This window comes from Solea senegalensis, linkage group LG10 (genome assembly GCF_019176455.1).
Source record: "Solea senegalensis isolate Sse05_10M linkage group LG10, IFAPA_SoseM_1, whole genome shotgun sequence".
In the NCBI taxonomy this organism is placed as follows: domain Eukaryota; kingdom Metazoa; phylum Chordata; class Actinopteri; order Pleuronectiformes; family Soleidae; genus Solea; species Solea senegalensis.
This window is the reverse complement of record NC_058030.1, coordinates 22,570,688-22,594,839: the sequence shown is the minus strand read 5'-3', so window position 1 is coordinate 22,594,839 and position 24,152 is coordinate 22,570,688. Positions and strand designations below refer to the sequence as shown.

The 24,152-nt window shown below is 43.6% G+C and overlaps 1 protein-coding gene across 2 annotated transcripts in view; it reads right to left on the bottom strand.

The window, feature by feature from the left end:
* Positions 1-1,941: 1,941 nt before the first annotated feature.
* grm3 (glutamate receptor, metabotropic 3) overlaps positions 1,942-24,152 on the bottom strand; it is a 47,457-nt gene continuing 25,246 nt past the window's right edge. For both annotated transcript variants that reach the window (XM_044035858.1, XM_044035859.1), the window contains 9 exons: positions 22,053-22,322; positions 20,168-20,789; positions 9,853-10,095; positions 9,535-9,724; positions 8,123-8,432; positions 7,471-7,664; positions 6,987-7,119; positions 4,272-4,452; positions 1,942-3,797 (listed from right to left, as the gene is read on the bottom strand). In XM_044035858.1, coding sequence (XP_043891793.1) covers positions 3,721-3,797; positions 4,272-4,452; positions 6,987-7,119; positions 7,471-7,664; positions 8,123-8,432; positions 9,535-9,724; positions 9,853-10,095; positions 20,168-20,789; positions 22,053-22,322 — 2,220 coding nt within the window. In that variant the 3' untranslated portion in view covers positions 1,942-3,720. The remainder of the gene's footprint in view (positions 3,798-4,271; positions 4,453-6,986; positions 7,120-7,470; positions 7,665-8,122; positions 8,433-9,534; positions 9,725-9,852; positions 10,096-20,167; positions 20,790-22,052; positions 22,323-24,152) is intronic.

The window sequence follows — 24,152 nt, the reverse complement described above, 5'->3', positions numbered from 1 at the left end:
TATATGTGTATATATATATATATATATATATATATATATATAACTGTATGTAAAAATGGACTTAATCTTACAGTCGGACATCACATTCAGTCGGAGCGATACGGCTGTCAGTCACTGGTGTCCACTCACATGTGCCCTGCTTTATTGTCTATTTACCTCTAAATGGGAACATGATTTACGAAAGTGACTTCAGGTCCTATTTAAGAGCTGAAACCCTAATGACTGGGACCATTAACTCCTCAGGAAAAATGTTTATTGACTTTATAAATCAAGTGAGAAGTAGAAGCTCATTTTCCCATCGACTTCCATTCAAACAGCTACAGTAATTGCTACTTCCTGCGGCTTCGCTTTTCAAACTGGGAAAACCGCGGCCGTTTCTCACAGACCGCGTGTTGATCCTGGCTGACAGCGACTCAGTGGCAAATCTCACGCACAGTGTAAGACAGAGTTGGCGATGGAGAGGTTAAAGGGCTGAGGCGGACTGAGAGGGAGAGGGTCAGAGGAAGAGTGTGAGACTGTTGTTCATGACTAGTCCCTGGACTAAGTGAGAAGAAAATCAGGGTTAAGTGCTCTATTTGTGCGACCATTAAAATCTGTGAGTGGAGCGGTGCGGGGCCCTCACTGAGCCAAATCTCATCAGTCACTGCCAATTTGAATCACCACCAGCAAACCCCCGTTTCCCTCTTTATATTCGTCTTCTTTCACCCTCTCCTCTCACCCTCCTATCCAAGCAGACAAACACACATTCCAGCAGCGGATGTGGCGGTGGTTGTCCGTAGCAACCTGCCATGCGGGGTGTATCTTGTGGGAGCAGGACCACTGTGTGAATGGCTGAGCTTTCTGCTAACAAAAACTGAATCTCGGAGATGCTTTGAGCTTCCATGGCAGCACTGTGACTTCTGGGCTGTGGGAGTGCTTTACATAATCCAGCAGCAGCAGCAGCAGCAGCAGCAGCAGCAACAGCAGCAGCAGCAGCAGCGGCAGCAGCAGCCTTCTGCTCTCTCTCTCTGCTCTAAACACACAAGCCCCAATGTAGGTCGACTAGTCTTGGTGCATCCTCTAAAATTCTCTCAATCAGTCGTTCAGGAGCTGTTAGGAGACCGACTGTGTCAAAAAAAAAAGAAAAGTTCATCAGCTTCTTTCTATCGATGGAAAAATATCAAGCATAATAGTCAGACTTTATATTATTTAGACACATTACAGTATGTGCAATAGGGCTGCAATGACCAATCACTGACTTAGCTATCTATTCTGATAATTGATTAATGAGTTTGACTGCTGTTTTTAATAATTAAAACACATTTTCTATTTTTTTTCATCTAAAATGTGAATATTTTCTGTTTTTTTTTTCTCCATTGAGCAAAGAAATCAGAATTAAAACACATTTTGGAAATGTTTCATCTTCATAAATATGACTATTTTCTGGTGTCTTTGCACCTTCTAACAAAGAAACAAGAATTAAAACATGTTTTCAGATATGTCAGCATGTTAAATGTGTCTTTGTTCCATACAAGAAAGAAATTACAATAACTTTTTAGATTCCTCAGCTTTTTAAATGTGAGTATTTCCTGGTTTCTTTGCTCCATGTGCGAAGAAATCAGAATTACAAAAATTATAAAAATTCTCAAATATTATTTTCTAGGTTTTTTTTTTTGCACTATACAACAAAAGAGATTAAAATTAAAAGACATTTTTAGATTCTTCAGCATCTGAATTGTGAACATTTCCCACTTTCTTTGCTCTGCGCTTCAAATAATGTAGAGTTAAAATAAGTTCTTTGATTTCTAAGCCTAATAAATGTTCAGGTCCTGGTTTCTTTGCTTCACATAATAAAGATGTGTCATATGTCACCATGATTCTAACAATAATTTAATCATTGAACACACTGTAAAATCACTTAGGTTGTATAATGCATAATAATCACTAGTTTAGCCTTCTTTGTTTGTCATTTATTCTCCTCCTTTTCTCTCCACAGAGACGCTGTCACATTTCCAGCCACAGAGACTCTGATGGGTGTGTATGTTCTGTTAAGTGCTGAGTCGAATGTGCAGATGAGTTCTACTCTAACATCCTTTCGTTAGCTGGGATCTGCCGGCAGCTGACACTGTGTGCTCTGCTTCCTCCTGTGAGCCTCTGTGGGACTGCCGGAGCCAGCTGCTCGACTCTGCCTCTCAGCGTCAACACATTTAACACGAGCGTAAACTGCACACTTCAATAAGCTGCCGAGCCAATGACTTCATCTTAATGGAATATGAGCTTCTCTTCCCATTCTTTCATTCACTGGAGCTGCTGAGCTGTAAAAATGTAAAGTCAGTGATGGGTGTCTTATTTTTTTTAATCACAGGCTGAGGAAAGAATGGGTGGAGGAGGAGGAGGAAGTCCTTTTAACCCCGGAACTCCTCTTGTGTCACTCACTGTTTCAACACGTCAGGTAAGCGGTGGATGACAGACACACTGGTGGGGGTTTTAAATAAAACATGTACTCGTCTATACTGAAGTCACATTTACATCTACCAAACATGGATTCTGAGCTGGTAATGTAAACATGATCTCTTACAACTTTTGCTGAAGCACTATCAAAATACATTAAGGCACATAGCCATATTCAAAACATCAGCAAACACCATATCTGTGGGGCACGAAAAACAAGCCGAACAAACAGAAGCTTCCACCCCACTGTCGTTGGACTAACTCAGGATGTGTTCACCAAAGCAAGAGACAACAAATTCATAACAAAAACTGTCCAAATAAATACTTGTGACATTCTTTCACCCCTGCCATTAATTATTATTATTATTATTATTATCATCATTATTATTCGCCATTACAGCAGCACTACTTCACACTGCACACACTGAGTTGCTTTGGTGAACACATGACTGGCCACTATGGCCATTTAGATAAAGGGATTCCAGAATCAGGCATAGAAAAATGTATCAAAAGCAAAAATCTACTTTCCTTGAAAAAGAAAAAAAATTGAGTTGTTTACGCTGATCGAAGATAGAAATCATATTGACCAGAATGTGAAAAGGCAGATTCGCAAACAAAAAATTGGGCGCCGACACATAAGTCAATGTGTCCAATGGATTTTTGTTTGTAAGTCCATTCCAGCCGTTATTTTCTTTCCAGTTTATGCTTTTTGTCCACATTCACGAGACCGTTGTGCTGTTGGAACCATCAGTAGTGTAATATACAAATGTACAGATAAACCATAGAAATGCACCGGTTATAACAATGAGACCTACAAAAAAGCATGAGAATAAAAAGTTGGTGGAATATCGCGGGTGAGGCGAGCATTGAGCCACAAATGTGCATCCGGACCGAGAGGGACACACACACACACACCCTTCTACCATGATTAAGCACATGTCTATTTACACTGCGTCATAACAAAGCTATCAAAATCAAAGGCTCCAAAAATTCCTCCCTAAAAACTTTTTTTTGTTCTTTTGTTTCTCTACTTACAACAATGTGGATTCCATGTATGTACAACCCTAGAAAATAATTTAATTATAGTAACACACTTTCTACATTTGTGAAACAATACAGTTCTAGTCCACAAGGACGGATGTTTGTGTGTGTGTGTGTGCGTGTTTGTATGTGGACAGTGCAAACACTGTGTGTGTGTGTAAGATGAGGAGAGCAGGTTTAAGGGGGATGGAGATGATGATGTTAATCTAACAGTCGCAGGGGCAGATTTCATGAGTGGACTGTAGGTGGTCACAGAGAGGACGTGGTGGAGTCGACTATTTCTCTCCCGTTGCACACGGTCGGTACGTAGTGGGCACTGACCGAAGCTGGGGAAAGACGTGAGAAGAAAGAAAGGTCAACACTTATTGTTCTTGTATCTGTCGCATTCACTAAACTTGCATTCATAAACTGTGCTTCTTATGGCGCTTTTCCACTATGCAGTTCTAGCACGATTTGGTTCAGCCCAGCTCAACCCAACTTGACTCTACTCCAATTAGGGACAGTACCTGATACCTGGTGCTTGTTTATAGCCAAGCGTCAGGCCCACCCACTGTCAATAGAGCTCTGAATATCACATGTTGGCAGCAGGTGCAGCAATTTAAATGTTCAGAACCGGTGTCAGAGTTCACGGTGCACTTCCATGGAGAATGACCGAATACATTGTTTGTATTGTTGAACAGTATGGAAGTGATTCAAACATAATTAAAAACAACTAAATGTTTCAATTAAGGTCAAAATTGAAATATAATCTTCTATTTTGGGTTCATATATTTCACAATTAAAAGCAAAATACAACTTACCATGAGACGCATACGTGGTGGTGGCAGCCCCACTGACACTGAAGCGATTGAGGTTAAGCCTGTGACTGGTCACATTCTTCTGGGGCTGGAACATGATGATATGGACCTTCGGTGCAAACATGCAGCCCAGCACCACAAAGCCACTCAGGCTCACCGAGATGCACATCGTGGTGGTTTGAACCTGCAGACGACAGGAGGAGAACGAGGAGACACTCGTTACTTATGGTGGATAAATCTTGCTAATGCTAACGTAGAGCAGAGTAATTGCCATTAAGTGCTAATTTGATGATTGTAATCTGCAATAATGAACATTTTTTCAAAGGCACTTTGAGAAAATATAATAAATCCAGTTTTTAATATACATTATATAAATGCCTTAGGTAAGTAACCAATTTATCTACACACACACACACACACAGTATCTCAGTTGTAGTTTTAAATCCATTCTTTCTGATTTTACTGTCTCTCTTAGTAGAAATGTGTAATAGTATTCATTATATAGTGTAGTAATTTGATATTTTTAATAGAGTTGTTTAGTAATTGTGTTTGTGTGTTTGTATGCTGCCAAATTTACACCAAGACAATACAATTTACTGCTTTTCTTTTAGATACAAGAGATAAAATTAAATTAAAGTTAATTCAAATTTGGCCCGGCCCTCAACAATATTTTTTGTTTCTCATGTGGCCCCTTGAGGACAATAATCGCCCACCCCTGCTCTACACAGTTTGTATGGGGAACATGGTGGAACGGTGTTAAAGAAAAGAGCATGGATGTCATTTTTTTTGGAATGCTACGGCAGCTTTTTTCATCTGATGTCGTGGGGAAGCATTTCGGATGATATGGGTCAAGAAATGAGAAAGGAGAAAAGCTGATGGACAAACAAAAACCAATTTGCAGACACTGCCAGACTGCAATGACCCACACGATGGGGAATCTGAGTAATATGAGAAGCCACTTGGCAAATTATCACCTTGGAAAGAAATGAGAAGATGAAATTCAGTGTCGCCGAATGTCTCTAAATCAAAGGTTTAAAACTCCACTTCCCCATACGAACAGATTCTAAGATGAATTGTTGAATTTATAGTCCTATGGCCATTTTCTGTAGTGGACAACAAAGGATTCAGAGGAAGGGTGAACATGCTGGAGCCAAAGTATACAATCCTCTCAAACACCACCGCCACCATTCATTCTGTGCCATCACCAAGGTTATTATAGTTAATGAAAACTAACAAAATGAACTGTGGCACGTTTAAGCGTGTGGAGTCAAAGGAGTGAGATTTGAACATGTTTCCTTAATCTCAGTTGAAATAACATGGTAATTTAATGACTTAATACGATCAGTGTCTTACAAGCAGCTCCATTAAGTGTCAAAGATCGCCGTTGCAGTCGTATAATAGCGAGTCATAAAAATCACAGTGCTGTAAAAACTGCCAACAGCAGGAAACTCTTTAACGTAACATCTCCTCCTCTACGTAAATACATCATACTTGTGTGTGAGTGGTGATGTTATACTTTCACTTCACTCATCTTAAAGCCAGATTAAGATAAAATAAAATAATCCTTTATCTGTCCCACATTGAGGAAATGTGCAGTGTTGCAGCAGCCAGCAATCACAACAAGGTAGACAAGTAAGAAATAAGAAATAAAGACTATTAAATAGCGAATTAACCAAATAAATCCTTATTTTAATCAAGAGACAGACAGACTGAGAGACGTGTGTGTGTGTGTGTGTGGGCTGGTCTAGCATCAGCACCCTTGTATACACTGCTGTCTGTGTGTGTGTGTGTGGAAGTGTGTGCCTAAGATAAAATGTGTGTATGCTCTAGATTTGTATGGATCAGGTGAACACTGAAGCTAAAGCATCAAAAGTGAACATGTGTCAGCAGTTTGACAGCCTGTCTGTCTGTCACTCTGTTATACTGTGCAGCTTCAAGCACCTGCCTGACTGCTCTGTGTGCACACTTGGATTAATCAACATTAAGGAGACACACAGGGGGACAAAAAACGGGTCCCTGAAGGTCAGTGAGGATTAATAATAGAGTAGTTTGACATACAGACATTCATTAATTCATTGTCTACCACTTTATCCTCCATATGAGGGCCGCTGGAGCCAATCTCAGCTGACATTGGTTGACGTAACTGACGTAACTGCACGGTTAATAAGCCCCTTCCAGCAGCGCGCTGTTCAATAACCCATTGGTGGACTCGTTCGTCCAGCTCTGGCCATCGCGCTTTCAGCCCCTCGATTATCCTTCTCTGATTTTTTCATAGAAGTAAGAGTTACCTCTGCTTTTCGCCAGTCATCCCTTCGGCTGCTTACCGTATAATTTGCAGTTTAAATTCTGCAGTATAGCTTTTTCTTTTTTTGGTGGCATTTTATCTGTGTTCTCTCTGTCTTTATGGTTTAGTCGTGTCATTTTTCCGGTGATGCGCTCAACATCCATGAACCTTCTCTGTGGTCTTCCTCTTTCTTCCTGCCCGGCAGCTCCATCTTTAACATCCTTGGTCCAATATAATCACGATTCCTCGACTGTACATGACCAACCCATTTAAATTGCAGCCATGGCCGTAATCTGGTTCAGACCCAGATAAAAATTAAAATTGTTGAGATACTTTTTAAGAATTTAAAATCAGTTAAACTTCTCTTTAAGATTGTAAGAACACAGAAATCAACATTTGTTCTCGAGTATGTGTGAGTGTGTGTGTGTGTGTACCCTGTAGTCGCTTGATGTAACATAAAAGATGGGGAGGAAGGCCAGCCAAATGATACAGGTGGTGTACATGGTGAATCCAATGAACTTGGCCTCGTTGAAGTTCTCGGGGCACTTCCTGGTCTTGAAGGCATACCTAGAGGAAGAGAGTCATGGTTCTGATCAGGCATACACCACGAGGAAAAGCATCAACACTCTGAACACTCAGAAATATGATGAAATAGAGACATCATTTGAAGGGTTTTTTAACCTCTAAGACCTGGGACATACCATCTTAACAAATTAGCTCAAGGCACAAGGCGGGTTGGCACATGTTGGGGGGAAAAGTGTATTAGTCACTGGTGCCTCAAACACCACCTTGATAAGGTCTTTGGATCATCATTGACCATTTGTCCCAGGCTTAAAACACAATGAAGCCGATGAAGCAGACACAAATCTCTTGAGATGGGCGGCTCTCATGCGGCGCTAACAGCTGCGACTCACTTACACAGTACACAGGATGACCAGGAGCACGTCGTATCCCAGTGACAGCAACATACTGGAGTCGCGTACGTTGCACTTGAGGATGACAGTCTGCCGTCGCTCTGGCAACGTGAAGCGCCGTGTACCTGGAACCTCCAGCAGCAGCCATACTGACACCATCACTAACTGAACGGAGATTAGGCTCAGACAGATAAACACCTGGAAAATAAAAAGGGACAAGAGAATGTTAAAGGGTAACTAAACCACTAATCTCCCTTTAGGGGTCGCCACAGTGGATCATCTACCTCCATCTTGCCCTAGCCCTTGTTTCCTCTTCCGTTATACCAGCTGTCCTTGTGTCCTTCACAACATCCATTAATCTTCTAACTCTGCCCAATGCCTGATATTGAAAAATGCCAAGAATTGGAAAATCCCTCCACTAACGAGGTGCTCCGTGCATCAAGCTTCTCAATGGCATACACCACGTAAGCCATGTGGGAGGAGTCTGGAACAACATGCCTCTTGCTGATTGGACATTATTTGACGAAAGTGTGTATCAATGACACAATCTTGATACCCATATTTATTAGTTTGGGGTTTAGTTAAACTTTAAAGTCAAGACATGTCCATCACACTCACTGATGCATGTGCATGAATATAATGCTGCATTCACTGACCTGAGAGGACGGGCTAATGAAGCGTGGCCTCGTTGCACCCGCTCCGTCTTTCACACCACTGAATATCCGGGCAATTCTGTTGGTTTTGGTGAGGAGGGCAGAGTAGCAGACAGCAAATGATGTGCCCAGGCCGAGGCGACGCAGAGCACAGATGGCAGGAGATGGTTTGGCTAAGAAGAGGAAAGTCATGGCGTAGGACATGAAGACCCCCGAGAGAAGAATGTAACACAGCTCCCTGCCTGAGGCTTTCACCAGCGGTGTGTTGTTGTTTCGTACAAACACCCAGAACACCAGGCCGGTGCACATGAACCTAGAGACAGGAAGGTATGTTATGCAGACAGGCAGATAGGAATTTCATGATGTCAAAATGTGCAAGACGCTTATAAACTGGTAAACGTGTGTTTGATGGTGTAATAACCACAGTCACAACTGGGCATTATGTCACAACGTTAATGATGTCACCAAATTGAGATCAGGGTTAATTAATCTTCATTTTATACAGTGGGAGGATGGTATGATGTGTTGCCTGAAGTATATAAATATGCACAAGATACTAAACCAAAAACCTCGCATATCCAATTTGGGCTGCAGTCTAAACAAGGCCAAACTTCACACATGCATATGTCAACAGCAGAAAACATCAGATTTCTGAGTCCAGTCAGCATTTGCCTCGTGGAAGATTTAAAATTTGGAAACAGAGGATAATGCAATGCAATTGTGGATAAAAATGAGCTGTAAAGGATGACATCGTCTTCCATTACTGTTAGATTTTGTTGCTCTGCTGCAATGACGTAGATTGATGATGTCAACACTGTGCATGTGTGCATGCGACTGTTTGCATTGACACATATCAGGTACACAGTATATCTGATTTATGACCACACACTGAAGTGACAGAAACCTGAAAATAAAATAAAATCGAGTCACGTCAGAATAAAACTGGATATGAGTCACTTTCAGCCTGGTAATTTGAATGTAGGCAAACTATGATCGTCTCCCTTGAACTATTTGCTACATTGCTGCCTTATATTGTCCAGTAGTACTGCTTTGTTTCATCTGTTTGGTGCATATTCATAATCCACAAATAAGGAAAAATGGACACAGAGTAGGCTCCACTGATTTTTATATCCATTTCTAGCGACGAGTATGACATGCTAACGATTGCAGCTTGGGTATGAACCAAGTAAACACAATCCATAACACTTTTGCCCCTGTGGTTTTGAAACGGCTAGAAAAAATATCACCATCTTTGCTCTTTAAATGTGTTATACTTTAGAGTCTTCCGAGTAGATGCCTGGTAAATCCAGTGTCTGACAAACAGTTACCTTGAAACATCCCAGCCTTCACTGAACACACGGACCTTTGAGGATAGTGAGAAACTGACACCATGTTGACAGCCCTTTATCACTCACCCTACACAGGCAACAGTAATTGGACCAATGGCCCAAGCATCCTCCCACATTATGTAGTCCTCGGGTAGGTCGTAACAGGATGTCAGGTCATCAGTGGGCCACTGGCCGGGAGCACAGGGCGAGCAGGTGAACTCATCAGCCAGGTATTCATGAGGCTCACAGGCTGTGCAGATCCAGCAGCAGTACTCACCTGGGAAACAGGAATATGAGCAGCAGAGTGTGACAGTGTGAGATTTTTTTTTTTTTTTCCAAAAAGGCACATGCCGCTTGATATGTTGCTGTGACGAAAAAGAACGTTGTCGGAATTCAGTCCCCTACCTGCCTGCATTTTCTTCATCTCATTACGCTCGCAGGGGTCGCTGCACTGCGAGGTGGGCACCGCTTCTCTTGGCCAGTGAATCAGATCACTGCTCAAACTCAGGGTCTCAGCCCATTCGCCGACCGGCACGTAACCATAACGATCACCAGAGCGCTGGTAGCTGAAGATATTGTATCGTCCCATGCCGTCCCCCTGGGAATCAAACTTGACTGTTGTCTCGCTGCCTGGTGGAGCGAAAGGGGCTGGAGGTGGTGGGAGGTGATGAAGGAGAAAAATGAAAGAAAGTGATAAGACGAAACGGAAAAAGGAGATTAAACCTTGACATTCACAAACAATCATTTCATTGATGTCTCCTTGATGCCTCTTGAAAAAGCGGCAGAAAGGACGGAGACAATAAGCCTTGGTCAATTAAACCTTCGGAGTTCAGAACAGACAGTAAAGGACATTACAATAGTGTTTTCATTAGTGAGGACCAGCCGGTTACAAAAGTATTGGCTAAGAGGCTGTAAATGCCTGGTATGCTTAGTGATGTCTGTGTGTATCAATGGCCCCCCGTCCTTCCCTTGGGCCACATAGGGACAAAAATTGCTCGAAAATCTAGTCTCAGAGAGTTTATTACCAAATGCATCATTAACAAACTGCCCATAAAGTCATAGGCATGAAAGCAGAAGACTGAATCCCTGGACAGCGCTATAGCTACCCACACATTGATAGAATTAGCCTCTGGGTCTCTTATGTGAGGGAGGTATGCTGCAGAAACTTCCAAATTGGTTTGTATACAAGTTGTTATGAAAGGATTACCATCTACCCTGAGGACGCAGGAACAGAAGAGATTGTAAAATTGGCAGGATGCGGAAACCATAAAAAGGCAACGACCAAAAGACAAGGACAAAAGCATCTGGACAGAGGATTTTGATTTGATACATGCAGCGTTGGACTTGCCAGTGCTGACACTGGTTTGTTCTGACTTAGACAAAGTGTGTGTCACTGCTCCAGTGCGACTTCTGTCCTCGCAGCAAGGCAATCAACTCTGAGCTGTTGACACAGCGCACAGACAGAGCGGCGTGTTATACGCTGCTGTCACATGATGATGTGGCTGGGGAGAGTGCAGCATATGCTCGCCTCACAAAACATCACTCCTCAGTGTATAACGAGGCTCTTGGTCATCACTGCCCAGCTGCATAGACTCCAATGTGCCTCAGGGCTGTTGCGGTTATTGCAGTACCGCGGTTACGCCATCTTGTCACGCCCACTATAGTCATATAACATCACATAATCCCCAAGGGAAATTATCGAAGTCCCTTGGCACAGTGGATCACACGTGGTAAATAACCTTTTCCTGCTTTTAGGGATAATTGTACATAAAAATCACTTCTTTATAAAGTCAGGTTTTTACCCTGTCGGTCACAGTTGACTGCTCAGACAATGGCTTGGTTCACTTGGACAGTGCCGTTGAAGCCCACATAGACCGGAAGCTCCAATTAACGCTGCGTTTGTGTGTGTATCTGCGTCATTACCTCGTTTATGGAACCCTAAAGTTTCAGAACAAACAGTTCAGCCACTGCTGAGAAAATAGTGTTGTATTGTTTTCCTGGGCTGTGCAAAGCGGATCGGCACTTCCTTAATTTGATGTCGTCATCAAAAATCCTCACCACTCCTCTCACCACCGTAGCGCCTCCTGGTGCGGGCACTAGTCCGGGCACATCCGGTTGCGTACACTCAACCGCAGAAGAAGAAGAACTACTCTCGTTGTAGCTGCTGAGATACAGAGCATCCACCGTGCCAGAGGGGGAGCTGTGTATCTGAGAGCTGGCCTATCTATTACGTCACTTCCAGGTACCTGGCCAATCACAGGACAGTGGGAAAGCTCTCGTTGGCTAGCCAATCACAACACAGTCCACATTCTAGGGGTGTGGTTTTGGTCTGAAACAGCGCGGCTGACGAGAGCGTCAGTGAGGAGATATTTTGATCGGCTCGTTTGCAGCGATTAGGAGGTTTTTAACCATGAAAACAAGTTAATATATGTAAGTAGACCTCCATAACTAACATACATGTGTGATACAAGCATTCTATGTCACCTTTAAAATAATGTATGTCATGACTTGGTGCTATACAAGTACAAGTGAAGTGGATCGGTAGCAACTGAAGGCAGTCGTGCTGCTGTGATGTCAGTTGATGAAGCTGACATGTCAGATGTGTTTCTGCACTGTAATCTTCATGACGATGAGCTGCCAGAGATTTTCGCCTCAACTTCACAATCTCCTAAATATGGAACTAATCACAAACATAGCGGCCACCGAAGAGTAGCTGTCTTTCGACTCAGCTGTTGCTTCCATTTTGAGCAACTTCCTCCTCGGAGCTCCCCCGGGCAAAATGTTGTTAGACGCCATAGAAAGCCGTCGCTCCTGGAAAACAACCACATTTGACATGTTCTCCGTTCTCTGGATCGTTGGTCTGGATCGTTGGTCTTGTTAGTCAAGTCGGAGATGACTACACTCAGCTTCCTCCAAACTGCCATGAATCAAATGGTGAAATGTGTACTGTTGTGTTTACATTTCATTACTGAAAGTGCACTAGAACGCGTTCAACTACATGATTTGTTCAGAATCGGCTCCGTATTACAGATCGTCTGAGTGGAAGGCAGAATTTATGTATCAATCGCAAATGAGATTGAGATGGAGTCTGGAGTTAGCCGGGCTAATTTAATTCTACTCAGCTTTTAAAATTCTATGAGTGGGATTATGTCATGTGGTCTGGGCTTTTTATTTTGTATCAGGCAGTTATCGCAGCAACATCACTGGTTTGACAGATCTCAAGAAAAAGGCAAGAAAAACAGCCTTAATGTATCTTTCAGTGAAAGGAATATACAGATTGCAGATAAAAGTGTGTAGTTTTGCTGGACAGTGTGATGGTTAAGGCATCGCTGTGGTCGGCCGTGATGACGGAACTCTGACCCGACGCTTCGCTGTCTTGTTTGTGTGTGCGTGTGTGTGCAGATCCAACAGTGACAAGGGCTAAAGCTGTGCTATTGTTGTGAAAGCCTGGCGTCAGAGAAGAATGGTGTGTCAGATGACAGCAGAGGGGGGTTTAATGTTTTATGAAATCCATAAATCACAGAGACAACCCAACCGTCTATCTCTCTGCTTCTTCCGATGGTTGCAGGAAATTCCAAGTGTCAAGTCTTTGGAATTTGGGGATAAATGTTGTAGGTGACAGCTAAATGAATATGATTTCAATAAGACGGTGCTGATAATATCTTTGGCGAAGATGAGATATGAATCCATTATACTGCAAGTTGACAGATAATAAAGTCTGTTATTAACAGGGAGCAGTGAGACAAGCGGGTCCTCATCCTTTCACAAACCCATACACACTCACAGAAACACTTTGCCACTCGCTGATTATCATAACTGCATCTTATTAGGACCTTCGATGTATGCTGAAGTCTAATTAGCTGCATGTGGTAATTATGTCTAATACTGACTAAAGAGATAACAGCGTTAACCCACAGACGCTGTGTTGTCCTTGACTTTCCTCAAACATCACACATTCAGAGAGCAGTAGACCAGGAGCGTTGACAAGTCCTTCCTTTGGCCAACGTCAGCGACCTTGCTGACATGACAGAGCGCCTTATCAGGAAAGTGTACGAGGGTGCAAGTTAGAGAAGGCCACCGAGACTCTAGTGACTGCAGAGCGCTGATACAGACACGCCAGGTCCTTGACTGAGGGACGCAAACTATTCTCCTCATCACTGAGTTTCAGAGAACAAAGGATTTTGACTTTAACTTAACACTAAGGTGTAGCTGTATGTTAACATCAGTATCATTAGGTAGTATCATTAGTTCAAAAAGTATATTGTGATGAGATTTTGTAATCGATTGGAGGGCCACATTTGGCCCCCGGGCCACCAGTTTGACGCATACCTCCACAGGTTTCTGTGCCCATCTCATTGGGGCTTATTTGAACCCTGTTGTTAAGCAAAAACAACAAAAAAAACAGGAGTCAGCCCAGTCCTCTACATGCGTGGCATGAGCTGGAAACAGCTGGGAAAAGCCAAGACAAAATGAAAATGCAGACTCTAAAGTGTCCTGTGATGGACTGTGACCTGTCCAGAGTGAACCCGGCCTCTTACTGTATGTCAGCTGGGATCATTTCCCCCCCATGAGAGGATAAGTGGCACAGATAACTGATGGAGAATTAGTGCGAAACACAAACTACAAAGTACATAATACCATGGTTATTCAGTTGGAGGTGGAGAAAAACAATCATCACAAAGATCGTTACAGTTCATCCTCTTGGATTCATGAGCATAGGTGCAAAACCTGGTCCCTTGGGTTGATGTTGAGACATTTACGTGGCTGGATGAAGCGTTTTTTTTCGTCCAGCTGCTCCCACAGGAGTCACCGCTGCACATTTTCCCGGTCCGCATTGTTGCTTTGACATACTTTAGATTTATCATCAGATGCTGTTACTGACACAACCCTCTCCACTTATTATCACATCGGCATGCAGGCTACCAGAGCCAGGATCTTCCACTTGGACGATGTCACTGAACCTCAGCTGGCTCAGTTTGACCCACAGGTGAGAAAAAGAAATTTAAAAGTAAGCTGTAGGATTCATCAAACAAGGAATGTCTGTACCTTATACAGATATCTGATGTAAACCAATGTATATGAGTATGTAATAATGCTATCTGTTGTCCAGGTGCAATCTTCACAGTCTAGTGTAAAGTATTTAAATCATTACCGACACCAGCTACTGCATTCAAATTGTGCCGTTGTTTTTTGTTTACCCTCATGTCCGACCAGAGCGAGGCTTGTTGTCCCAGACTCCTCCCCCTTTCATAAAAGCTGTCGCGACACCATCTTTCTGAACGATTGAGAGGCTTGTCTTCACTGAGCACCTCACACAGCTGCAACTGGATGTCAGATTCCCTACCAGACCACGCCCCCTGCACGGCTCCCCACTCTCAGCCCACTTTTTTCAAAATCAGGCGCTAGTTTAGTCATTTTTAAACACCACTACACACCAGGAGAGCAGCTAAAAGGACGTCTGTGCTGCAGCTACAGTTTTCTACAACATGTTTCTGTGTGATGTAACTTTCATGAACCAAGAACTGAACCTGTATGATCATTTGAAGAATGAATATGTGATGACTGCTTCCTATAGCGACCAGAGGGCTTTCCTGCTGTGTCTTCATAGTTAATACATACTGTAACATCCTGGAGAAAAGCGCTGATTAGCGATTTATGTGTAATTGTCTGTACATACAATTCTCCCTGCCGGGCCAGTTCACTTCAGCTGAGACCCACCCACATTAATCACAGTTGGGGAGTTGTCAGCATTCATGTCTTTCTAAGTAGTTCTAACTCCACCAAGCGAAGAGTCTTTAGTGCAGTGATTCACAAAGATTAAGGTTCTGTCCACACAGAAACGTGTCGGGGTGAATATGCAATTTTGCATATTGCAGAAAACTTTTTTAAAAATGACAAAGGAAAAGATTGTTTGCGTCTCCGTGGTGATGTGCCTCAAATCTTCACCAGATTACCAACAAACAGCTGAGGCCGGAGAATATAAAGCGAATAACAGAGACAAACTGCTAATATATAAAGGAGCCTAACCAGATCCCTCATTTTTGAGTGATATTTAGTGTCCTTGCTAACGTGAGAATCACCTTATTATTCTAGCTTAATTAGATGCACTGTGAAAACAGGCTTTTAGCCATGTCGGGCTAAAGTGAAGCCCAAGGGGGATTGTGGGTATTAAAAGCAGTGAAAGACAGAGAGAAGGCAAAAGGGGCTTCGGTGGAATAAGTAATCTAAAAGCAGGGAGAAAGGGGACATACAGATTTATTAAGGGGGCTCTTTTCTTAGTGTTAAAGTGTAGCTAAATTCCAAAAGCTGTGTGCTCAGGAATGGAGAATTATGTTTGATTTCGATTCAAACTCAACAAAGAAAATAGTGCATTAAGACTGATGCGTAAATATGCACCACGTCCAGCTGCAACAACTGTGGTTGTATGAGATGTGGACGCTATAAACGTCACTGTAAATACAGTCATATTTGTTAAGCATGTTAGAGAATTTGATCAAAAGAATATCTCTGACACACTATAACATGCAGACATAAACATGGCATGGAGGAAGAGGGACGCTGCTTATGCTGCTGCTGTTACCTCAGGGTCTCTCTGAAGGACACACAGTTCACATTGTCCATCTTTTCTTTTGTTGTGTCTGAGCACAAGCCCACAAGCAGCACCCGCGATTGACAACTCCTTGCCCCGCCTCCCGATGACCCGTGAACTCGCGCAGCATTGTGACCGATAATTGGTTGGAGTCGTACTTGCAGTGTTGCCAGTCCTCCGAACAAGACGCGACAAGAATCCGTGACACTGTCGTTGATAATCTGACATGTTCACCATGGTGAGAGTGTGATGTGAGCGTTCGTCACTTATGTCCAATCCAAACAAAGGATTTCAAACACCAAGATAACACATTTGAGGTTACAGATGGAGGCAGCCGAGGATAAACATCGCCTGTGTACCGTGATGTAAAATTGCTGATTTTGGCTACATGGATTTTTTTTTCAGGGAGAGAACAGTTTACAAAGTCCAGTTTCCAGGCATAGAAATGGCAGTGAACATATTCTAAAGCATGTGGAGACTTAAACAGGTGTGGATGTTATTGGTGAGCTTTTTGTTAAGCGGGGACAGCGAGTGTTGCCATGAACCGCAGTGTTTCAGTGAAACGGTGGCACACTAAGCAACATGCTGAGTGAAGTCACCGTTGATAATGCCCATTCATTTTCTACCACTTTATCCTCCACGTGAGGGTCACAGGGAGCTGGAGCCTGGAGCGGTCACCCCTCCATCACAGGGCAAACATACGGAAGCAAACAATCATTCACTCACACATTCACACCTCCTCATACGGTCATAGAGCGTCCAATTAACCTAATCTGCATGTTTGTAGACTGTGGGAGGAAACCCGAGCACTCACAGGGAGAACAGAAAGGCTCTTGTTCAAACTGGGATGCAAACTGCCGACCTCCTCGCCGTGAGGCAACAGTGCTCGCCACTATGTATCAGTGACAACTACACTTCAAAAAAACAACTTTGAACTCTCCCTTTAATGGTATGGCCGACATGTTTTTTGTTTCCACTGCGGTCAATGACCTTATACATCTGTGGCTCACAGTGACTCTCACATATGTAGACACACTCCTGAGCATATGCAGTTATGTATGAATGAATGAGCGCCCATGATGCTACAAACACACATGCAGAGACAGGGCACATAAGCTGTATTTGTTCTCCCTGCAGATTCAGTCCTTTGAGACAGAGGCGCTCCCTGCGCTGCAGAGCAACAGGCCGCGGGGGAATAGAGCGAGAGAGAGGGAGGGAGGGAGAGAGAGAGAGACGACAACACGGGAGCGAAATGTATAGGAGGAAAGGTGCGGCGGCAGAGGACTGAGGCTTGACTTGAAAGAAAGGTGCTGAGATAGAGGAGACAAAGGAAGGTAACAGCGGTCCAAAAGCGCGAGGTTCTGGGAGGGAGGATGAGCTGCAAGACAAGATAAGGGCAAAGAAAGGAGGGAAGTGACAGGAGAAAGAAAGCAAGGGAGCAGGAAAAAACGGGAGACAGCTGAAGAGCAAGAAACTGATGTGACGGCAGCCGAGATATAGGTGGATGGAGAAAAGCCTTTAGATGTGGAATCAATAGAGAAAAGGTGAAGGATGGATGGAGTGATGGAGTGCGGTGGAGTGCAGAAACAATGAACCACAGAGAGGCGGTGGAGGCAGGAGAGAGAAACCTTGTGAAGTCTGAGTGGGATGTGCTGCTTTTGAATGTAGAAAGAGTATAGGACACATTCTGGGTGACAAAAGGGAAACGGACACGGAGGGAGAGAGGGAGGGAGGGAGGGAGGGAGGGAAAGGTAGAGTGATGGAGAGTGAGAGAAAAGATGGAGGGTGACAGAGTGAGGGAGAGAAAGAGGGAGAGAAGTGAAGGTTGTTTGCGCGCATCTAAACGTTGCAGTAAGCTCTCTGCTCAATACGGCCCTGCAGGCACACCGCCTCTGCTAACACAGACATATCACACACACACACACACACACACACACACAGACAGGAGGGGGATATCACATCCATCACCACTATTTGAACAGAAGACCGTGTGCATGTGTGTGTATTCTGATGTGTTTGCTGCAGATCGGGGTGGTGGGCGGGTGGGAGTTGAATGATGGCTTTGAGAAGCGTGTGGGTTGGGGGTGTCTGCAGTTTCATGATCGTAAAAAAAAACAAAAAAAAAACAGCTTTTCAAGCTTTGTAAAAAAAAAAAAAAAAAAAAAAGAATCCGCTGACTGTTTCGCACGTGTGTTTGTGTATGCGTCTCCTGTGCGTACCAAAAGTGCGTTTTATGTTTTTGCAAAGTACGCAGCGAAGCACTCATAAAAATGCGCAAATGTGCCCCTGAGTCTGTCGGGAGCAGTTCCCATGATCTGCCAGATCACTCCAACAATGGGCAATAGTGTCGGCTTCATTACCATAGCAACTAGCTGAGATGAGAAGGGGCATATGAAAACACACACACACACACACACACACACGACATACTGCCTCAGTGCACCACATACACTGTCAGTAACACATAACAGAGCACAGTAAAAGGCGGCTCGCTGTGGCGCGCTGTGAGCTGTAAGTTTAGGATAGTAATTCACTTTATCTAACCCTAACCCACGAGGATGTGAGTGAGATCAAACTTTGACGCGGCGTAATCTGTTTTTAATGACCGTGCATGTGTGTACGGGCGAGGAGACGCGGGCGAGATGAGAGAGAGTTGAACAGTGTTAGTTTTTCTATCAGCAACAGATCAGACTGCGAGCACTGCAGAGGTGCAGTGATGCTGCAGTATTTATACCCCACATTCAACCTCAGCTCACCTCTTCCTGCTAAAGATGTACTGTATACAGTATGTACAGCAGTGACAGCCAGTCAGTGAGTTAGGGCCGACAGTCGTCTCACAGCCACCTTCAACCTCCCTGTTGTCTCATTCAGGCCGATTCTGATTCTTTCAAGGTTATTTTTAGTTGTTTTTTGTATAGAAATCGACATCCTGGTAACCTCAAACATGTCGTATGCACCTCAGACACATCGAGAGTGGGAGAGAGGGACGCGAGGGAGGAAACATACAGATAGCGCTGCTCGGTTAATCATAAAATAATTCAAATTGCAGTGCGACCAAGTGCCTGGCTCATAATCTGTGTTCCAGTTCATCCCAAAGTTGGTCAATGAGGCTGAGGTCAGGAGATAAAGGGTCGAGCCCAAAGCCGAACCGTGCCACGATGGAACCGCAGCATCACTTTGTCATCTGCATATCGTGTTACTCTATCTCACTGTATAATCTTCCTCTCTCTTTCCCCTCCTGTCTGTCTGTCTGTCTGTCTGTCTGTCTGTCTGCCACGTCTGAAAAGCTCTACACCCTTTGATTTGTAGCAGAAATGAAGATGAGGGAATTTCAAAGAGAATCCTCCTCTTCTGCTGATGCACACTGTCCTGATCCAGCATTGCCTCACTGCTCTCTTGTATCCTCCCTCGTTATCACTTCTTCTACTCTACCCAAACTCCTCACTTTTTATTACTCCTGTCAGTCTTATATGAGCTTCCTTCCTCCCCTCCTCTCTCCTTTCGTCGTCCTCTCTGTCTCTGGTTCCCTGGTGTCTGGTGGCAAAGCTGCCGTGTTAGTGCTGCTTGTCTGGCTGCTGTGATGTCTGCTCCTGGTCACGGTCGGTGGAGGAATAAGCACCTCTAAACCTGTCAGTCCCTGAGACACTGCAGTTTATTTATACCACCTCCTTTGTACGCCACCTGTCAGTCAAGCCAATCCTCTGTCTCTTCTCTCTCAATTCTACCGAGACCTACTGACAGGCAGTGCGCTATAGGAGCTATTATAACACACACAATCTCATTAGTGCCAGAAAGGAAGAATATGGCTGACGGATTAACTGATGCTCTCTTTCCTCAAAGCAACTTTGCAGTGTCGTGTCAATTACGCATGGGTAATAGGTGTCAATGGCAGTCTGGCTCTGACAATACACAGCAATTAAATGGATTTGCCTGAGTTTTTATGCTCTGTTTTGGCTGAGGAGGACAACATTCCTGTGTTGTTCCTGAGACGACAGTTAATGCGGCACAGCACTCCAATCCCCGTCCGTGTCTTGCTCACAAAATCCCCTTTTCATCCTTCACACCGTTTCTATCTTCGTCCACCTCGAACGACTTGCTCCTCGCTCCCCTTCCCCACATGCTCCGTCTTACCTGTGAAGCTGACATTGAGGATGTAATCCCTGTAGAGTCTGCGCCCGTCCAAGGCCTTCATGCTGTCACACAGCTTGGTGGTGTTGGAGCACAGACTCTGTTGCATATGGTGAAGAGCGTGAGCCATAGCATACACCGCGTTCACCACGAACATGATCTTTGACTCCGGTTCAAAGTTGTTCTTGTCCATCGACAAGCTCCTGCCACACGGAGGGAGGTGAGCCGTCTCCCCGAGTCCAAGACCTACACCTCCTTCTTTTCCTCCACCACCTAAAGAGCACTGGAACCGCTGCTCCCAGAATTCCCTGTACCAGGGGTTACGGAGGTTCTTGACGGGGTTCAAGCTGAGGAAGTAGCGGTTGAACTCTGGCAAGGGATTGGCCGCCAGCTCGAGTGTGATGGCTCCCTCGGCGGTGACCTCGTTTCCCTTGACGATGCTCTCCTGCGCGCCCCAGCCGTCGCTGGCCACCCAGATGAAGGAGGTGTTGAGCCTGGCAGCAGCTGCCAGCAGCTCTCTGGCATCATCGCTGCGCAGGAAGAGGACAGCCACACGGGCGTTTGGCTTCTGCAGGAGCTGACGGATCACAGCTTCATAGGACTTCTTAGCGTTTGAGCGTCCCACCTGCAGACAAAGACAGCAGATCATCTGTAAATGCCTCCTTTACTTTCAAACAAGCTCACATTAAAGCCTCTTTCACACTAAAATGAGTGGGTATACCCGGGATTAGTGATTGAGACCGTTTCCGGTTGCTAGACTGCCCCCGACTTCACCCGCGTGTGAGATGTGACATCATGAATGTGCCGTAAACGGAATGAAATAAAAAACACCACTGTGGCTCTCTCGTCCCTCCTTAAATCGATATTTCAATTGATGGTAAATGGTCAGTATTTAAATAGCACTTTTCTAATCTTTTTCTAGACCACTCAAAGCTCATTTACACTTTGCCAACATGGAAGTTAATCTTCTTCAGTTCTAAGGAGGCAAACTGTACTGACGACGCCTCACGGATGAGAGGTGAAATGTCTGGTACAGCAGACGACTGAGAACCTTCACAGACATCTGTCGAGTAGTGGAGCCCAGGACTCAAAAGAACAGTCGTAAAATGAATGTACGTCATAGCGTTGTGCCTGAGACGACGTAGTCATCTGCGTCACTGCTAAGAATGAAGCAGACGAAGACAAAATAAACATGTTCACCTGGGTCTTGTATTCCCACTGATGCCAAACAGAACTAAAGCTGATCAAAAACCCCTTTAAAAAGGGTTTAAACTGGGCCTTTGGCCAGTGGGAATGGAGCATAACATGCACCTCTGTAGCAAATGAGATGTAATATGTGACTCTGAAAGTGCCTCGTACGAGTTCCTCTGAGATGAGCTTACATTTTATGGTTCATAACTGATAACATCAATGTAATATAAACCCCATTTGTGGGCAAGACAAGATAAGACATGAAGACAAACTTTTATAAGATCACTAATCGGTCTAGTTTAAGGTGCAGCTTCCTGCCATTCATCAGTATGACACTGCGGATTAAAATTGTGGTATTTTTGAGGGTTCTATTAATCATGGAGATTACATCGCAGAGAGAGAACTCTTTTATTTAAAGCGTAGCTAAACCCATAAACCACTTTGTTTTCAGGTGAAAACCAGTGTCTGTGTATCTCGTGATGTTATTTGTTGATCCAGGCGTAAAATAATTGAATTTATACATGTGATAAAAATCAGCATAGCTACTTCCTCTCTGGTCAAACACAAGCTACCGCATTTCAATTTTTCCATTGGCTTCATCTCTCTCCCTCAGCTCTCAGCCCGCTCCTTGGCATTTTTTCAAAATCAGACATTGGGCGGAGTTAGCCCCAGAAGAGGGGGTTTCTTTGTAGCCTACCTTCTCAGAAGTGGCGATGCAGATGTTCCTCATGCGAGCCTCTTGCTCGAAGGCCTCGATTCCAGTTTCACCATAATCGCCCTCGGACGCAACGGTGGACACGTACGTCCAGTTGAAGAACCGGAGGATCTCAGCCATGGCTTTGGCCTGGTAGAAGTCCGGGGGCACCGTGCGGGCGAAATAATCATAGCGGGTTTTGTCACTGAGCTTGGCACTTGTTGACGCGTAGCTTATCTGAGGGATCTGGAATAGCCGGAGAAGATTGGCGACCTGAGGGAAGGAGGAGGGGACAACGTTTTGATTTCTTTTTTAATGAAATGACAGAATCACATTTTCCCACGAATCACAAGGATATGTTAATATTAAAAACTGCAAAATTTAAATGATCATAAAATAATAATGAGTAATAAACAACACTTTTGGTCGGTCTCTCCACTCTAAGTAGCAAGGAGACACTTCTCTAAACATATTACTGTATCAACATTGCTATGTAATTTTTTGAGCTACTCACCTCCTTATTATTATAGAAAATGTAAAAATGTAAAAATTGCTAATGAGGTTAATTTATTTTGTCATAAAATGTGTGATAACTATATTTCTATTTCACAGATGAACATATTTAATGATGAACGTCCAGAATATTAATCTCTCTAATCTGCATTTTGTGTCTGCACTTAAATGGATGTCTTAAAATAAAAATAATCCAAGCATTAAATAAACTAAACAATAGTAAAAATGGGGCCCCTTTAATCAGTCTACCCGTCGTGAAGAAATAGAAGCAATGGAGCTACAGCTAATGTGTCACCTGAAGGAAGAGTGCAATTACACACTGAATGGGAAACTGGATGTTATCGCAAATAAATGATAAAAAAGAAGAAAAACAAAATGTTTTTAAAATGTCCCTGAGTAACATAAAGAAGGACATCACTTCCAACCAATGGATGAATAAATATTAAAAAGTGGCTATTATTATCATTATTATTATTATCATATATATGGCAGCCGATCACGATTTAAACTCTTTTCAAGCGAATAATCAAAGTCGGATCAAATATTATTGGTACACTGATAAAACAAACCCTACAGAATTATGAAGATGGTCTTTTAATAAATGTACTTTTTTCATCAAAGGAGAAAATCCCACATATTTATATGGTTGTTGCAAAACTGGAATTGCTTCATGGATAATGTGATTATTTAAAGATAAGACAATTCACACAGACGCACACACGCGCGCGCGCGCACAGGTTCAATAAATGCCTGACTCATGCATTAGTAACGTAATCTGGGCTCTACTGATGTCCATATAAAATTCCCTTTTACTGTTGACTGGGGTTTATTCATGTTCATTACAATTTTAGTCACAGACGCAGACAGAAACACTAACTGCGACACACAAAAATGTAAACAGACACAAATACACACACACACACACAAATAAACAGAAACTACACAACCATTCTGGTCTCGCCTCAGTTTAATCCTTTTAGAACGCATCACTCTGGCCTTTTTTCTATATATTTCATTCGCAGCTCAGTTGATGGACTGTTTCGAAAAAAAAAAAGTCAGAATCTCATTTCACTAATAATGTGGAAAATTAGAGCGCACACTCACCCTCACGCACACAAGGACAAGTCGACACACACGTACCAAAACCTGCAGTAACACACACGCACACACACACACAGGCAGATGCTTATAGTTTTATGGTTTTATTAGACGCCGTTGACTTAAACGTCGGGGAAGGTCACGCTAATGTAACCGCGTTGCTCCATTACCTTCCAATGACCACAGGTTGCTATCAGGCATCCGTGGGGACACATGAGTTCAGTCACTGGTCAAAGAACCTGTTTAATATTCAGGTGTAAAGTTATTTGCTGATCACAGATTAGTGTAAAGTATTAATAAAAGTGGTGTATCTACTTCCTCTCTGCTCAAACACCAGCTGCTGCATTCAACTCATATCACTGGCTTTCTTTGTTCCTGCATCGCTGTTACAAGCTTTCATCGCTCTGAAATAAACCGTTGTATCTTGTCCAATCAGCACAAGGCCTGTTGTCCTGAACTCCTCCCCCTCTTATAAAAGCCTGACCTGTCATG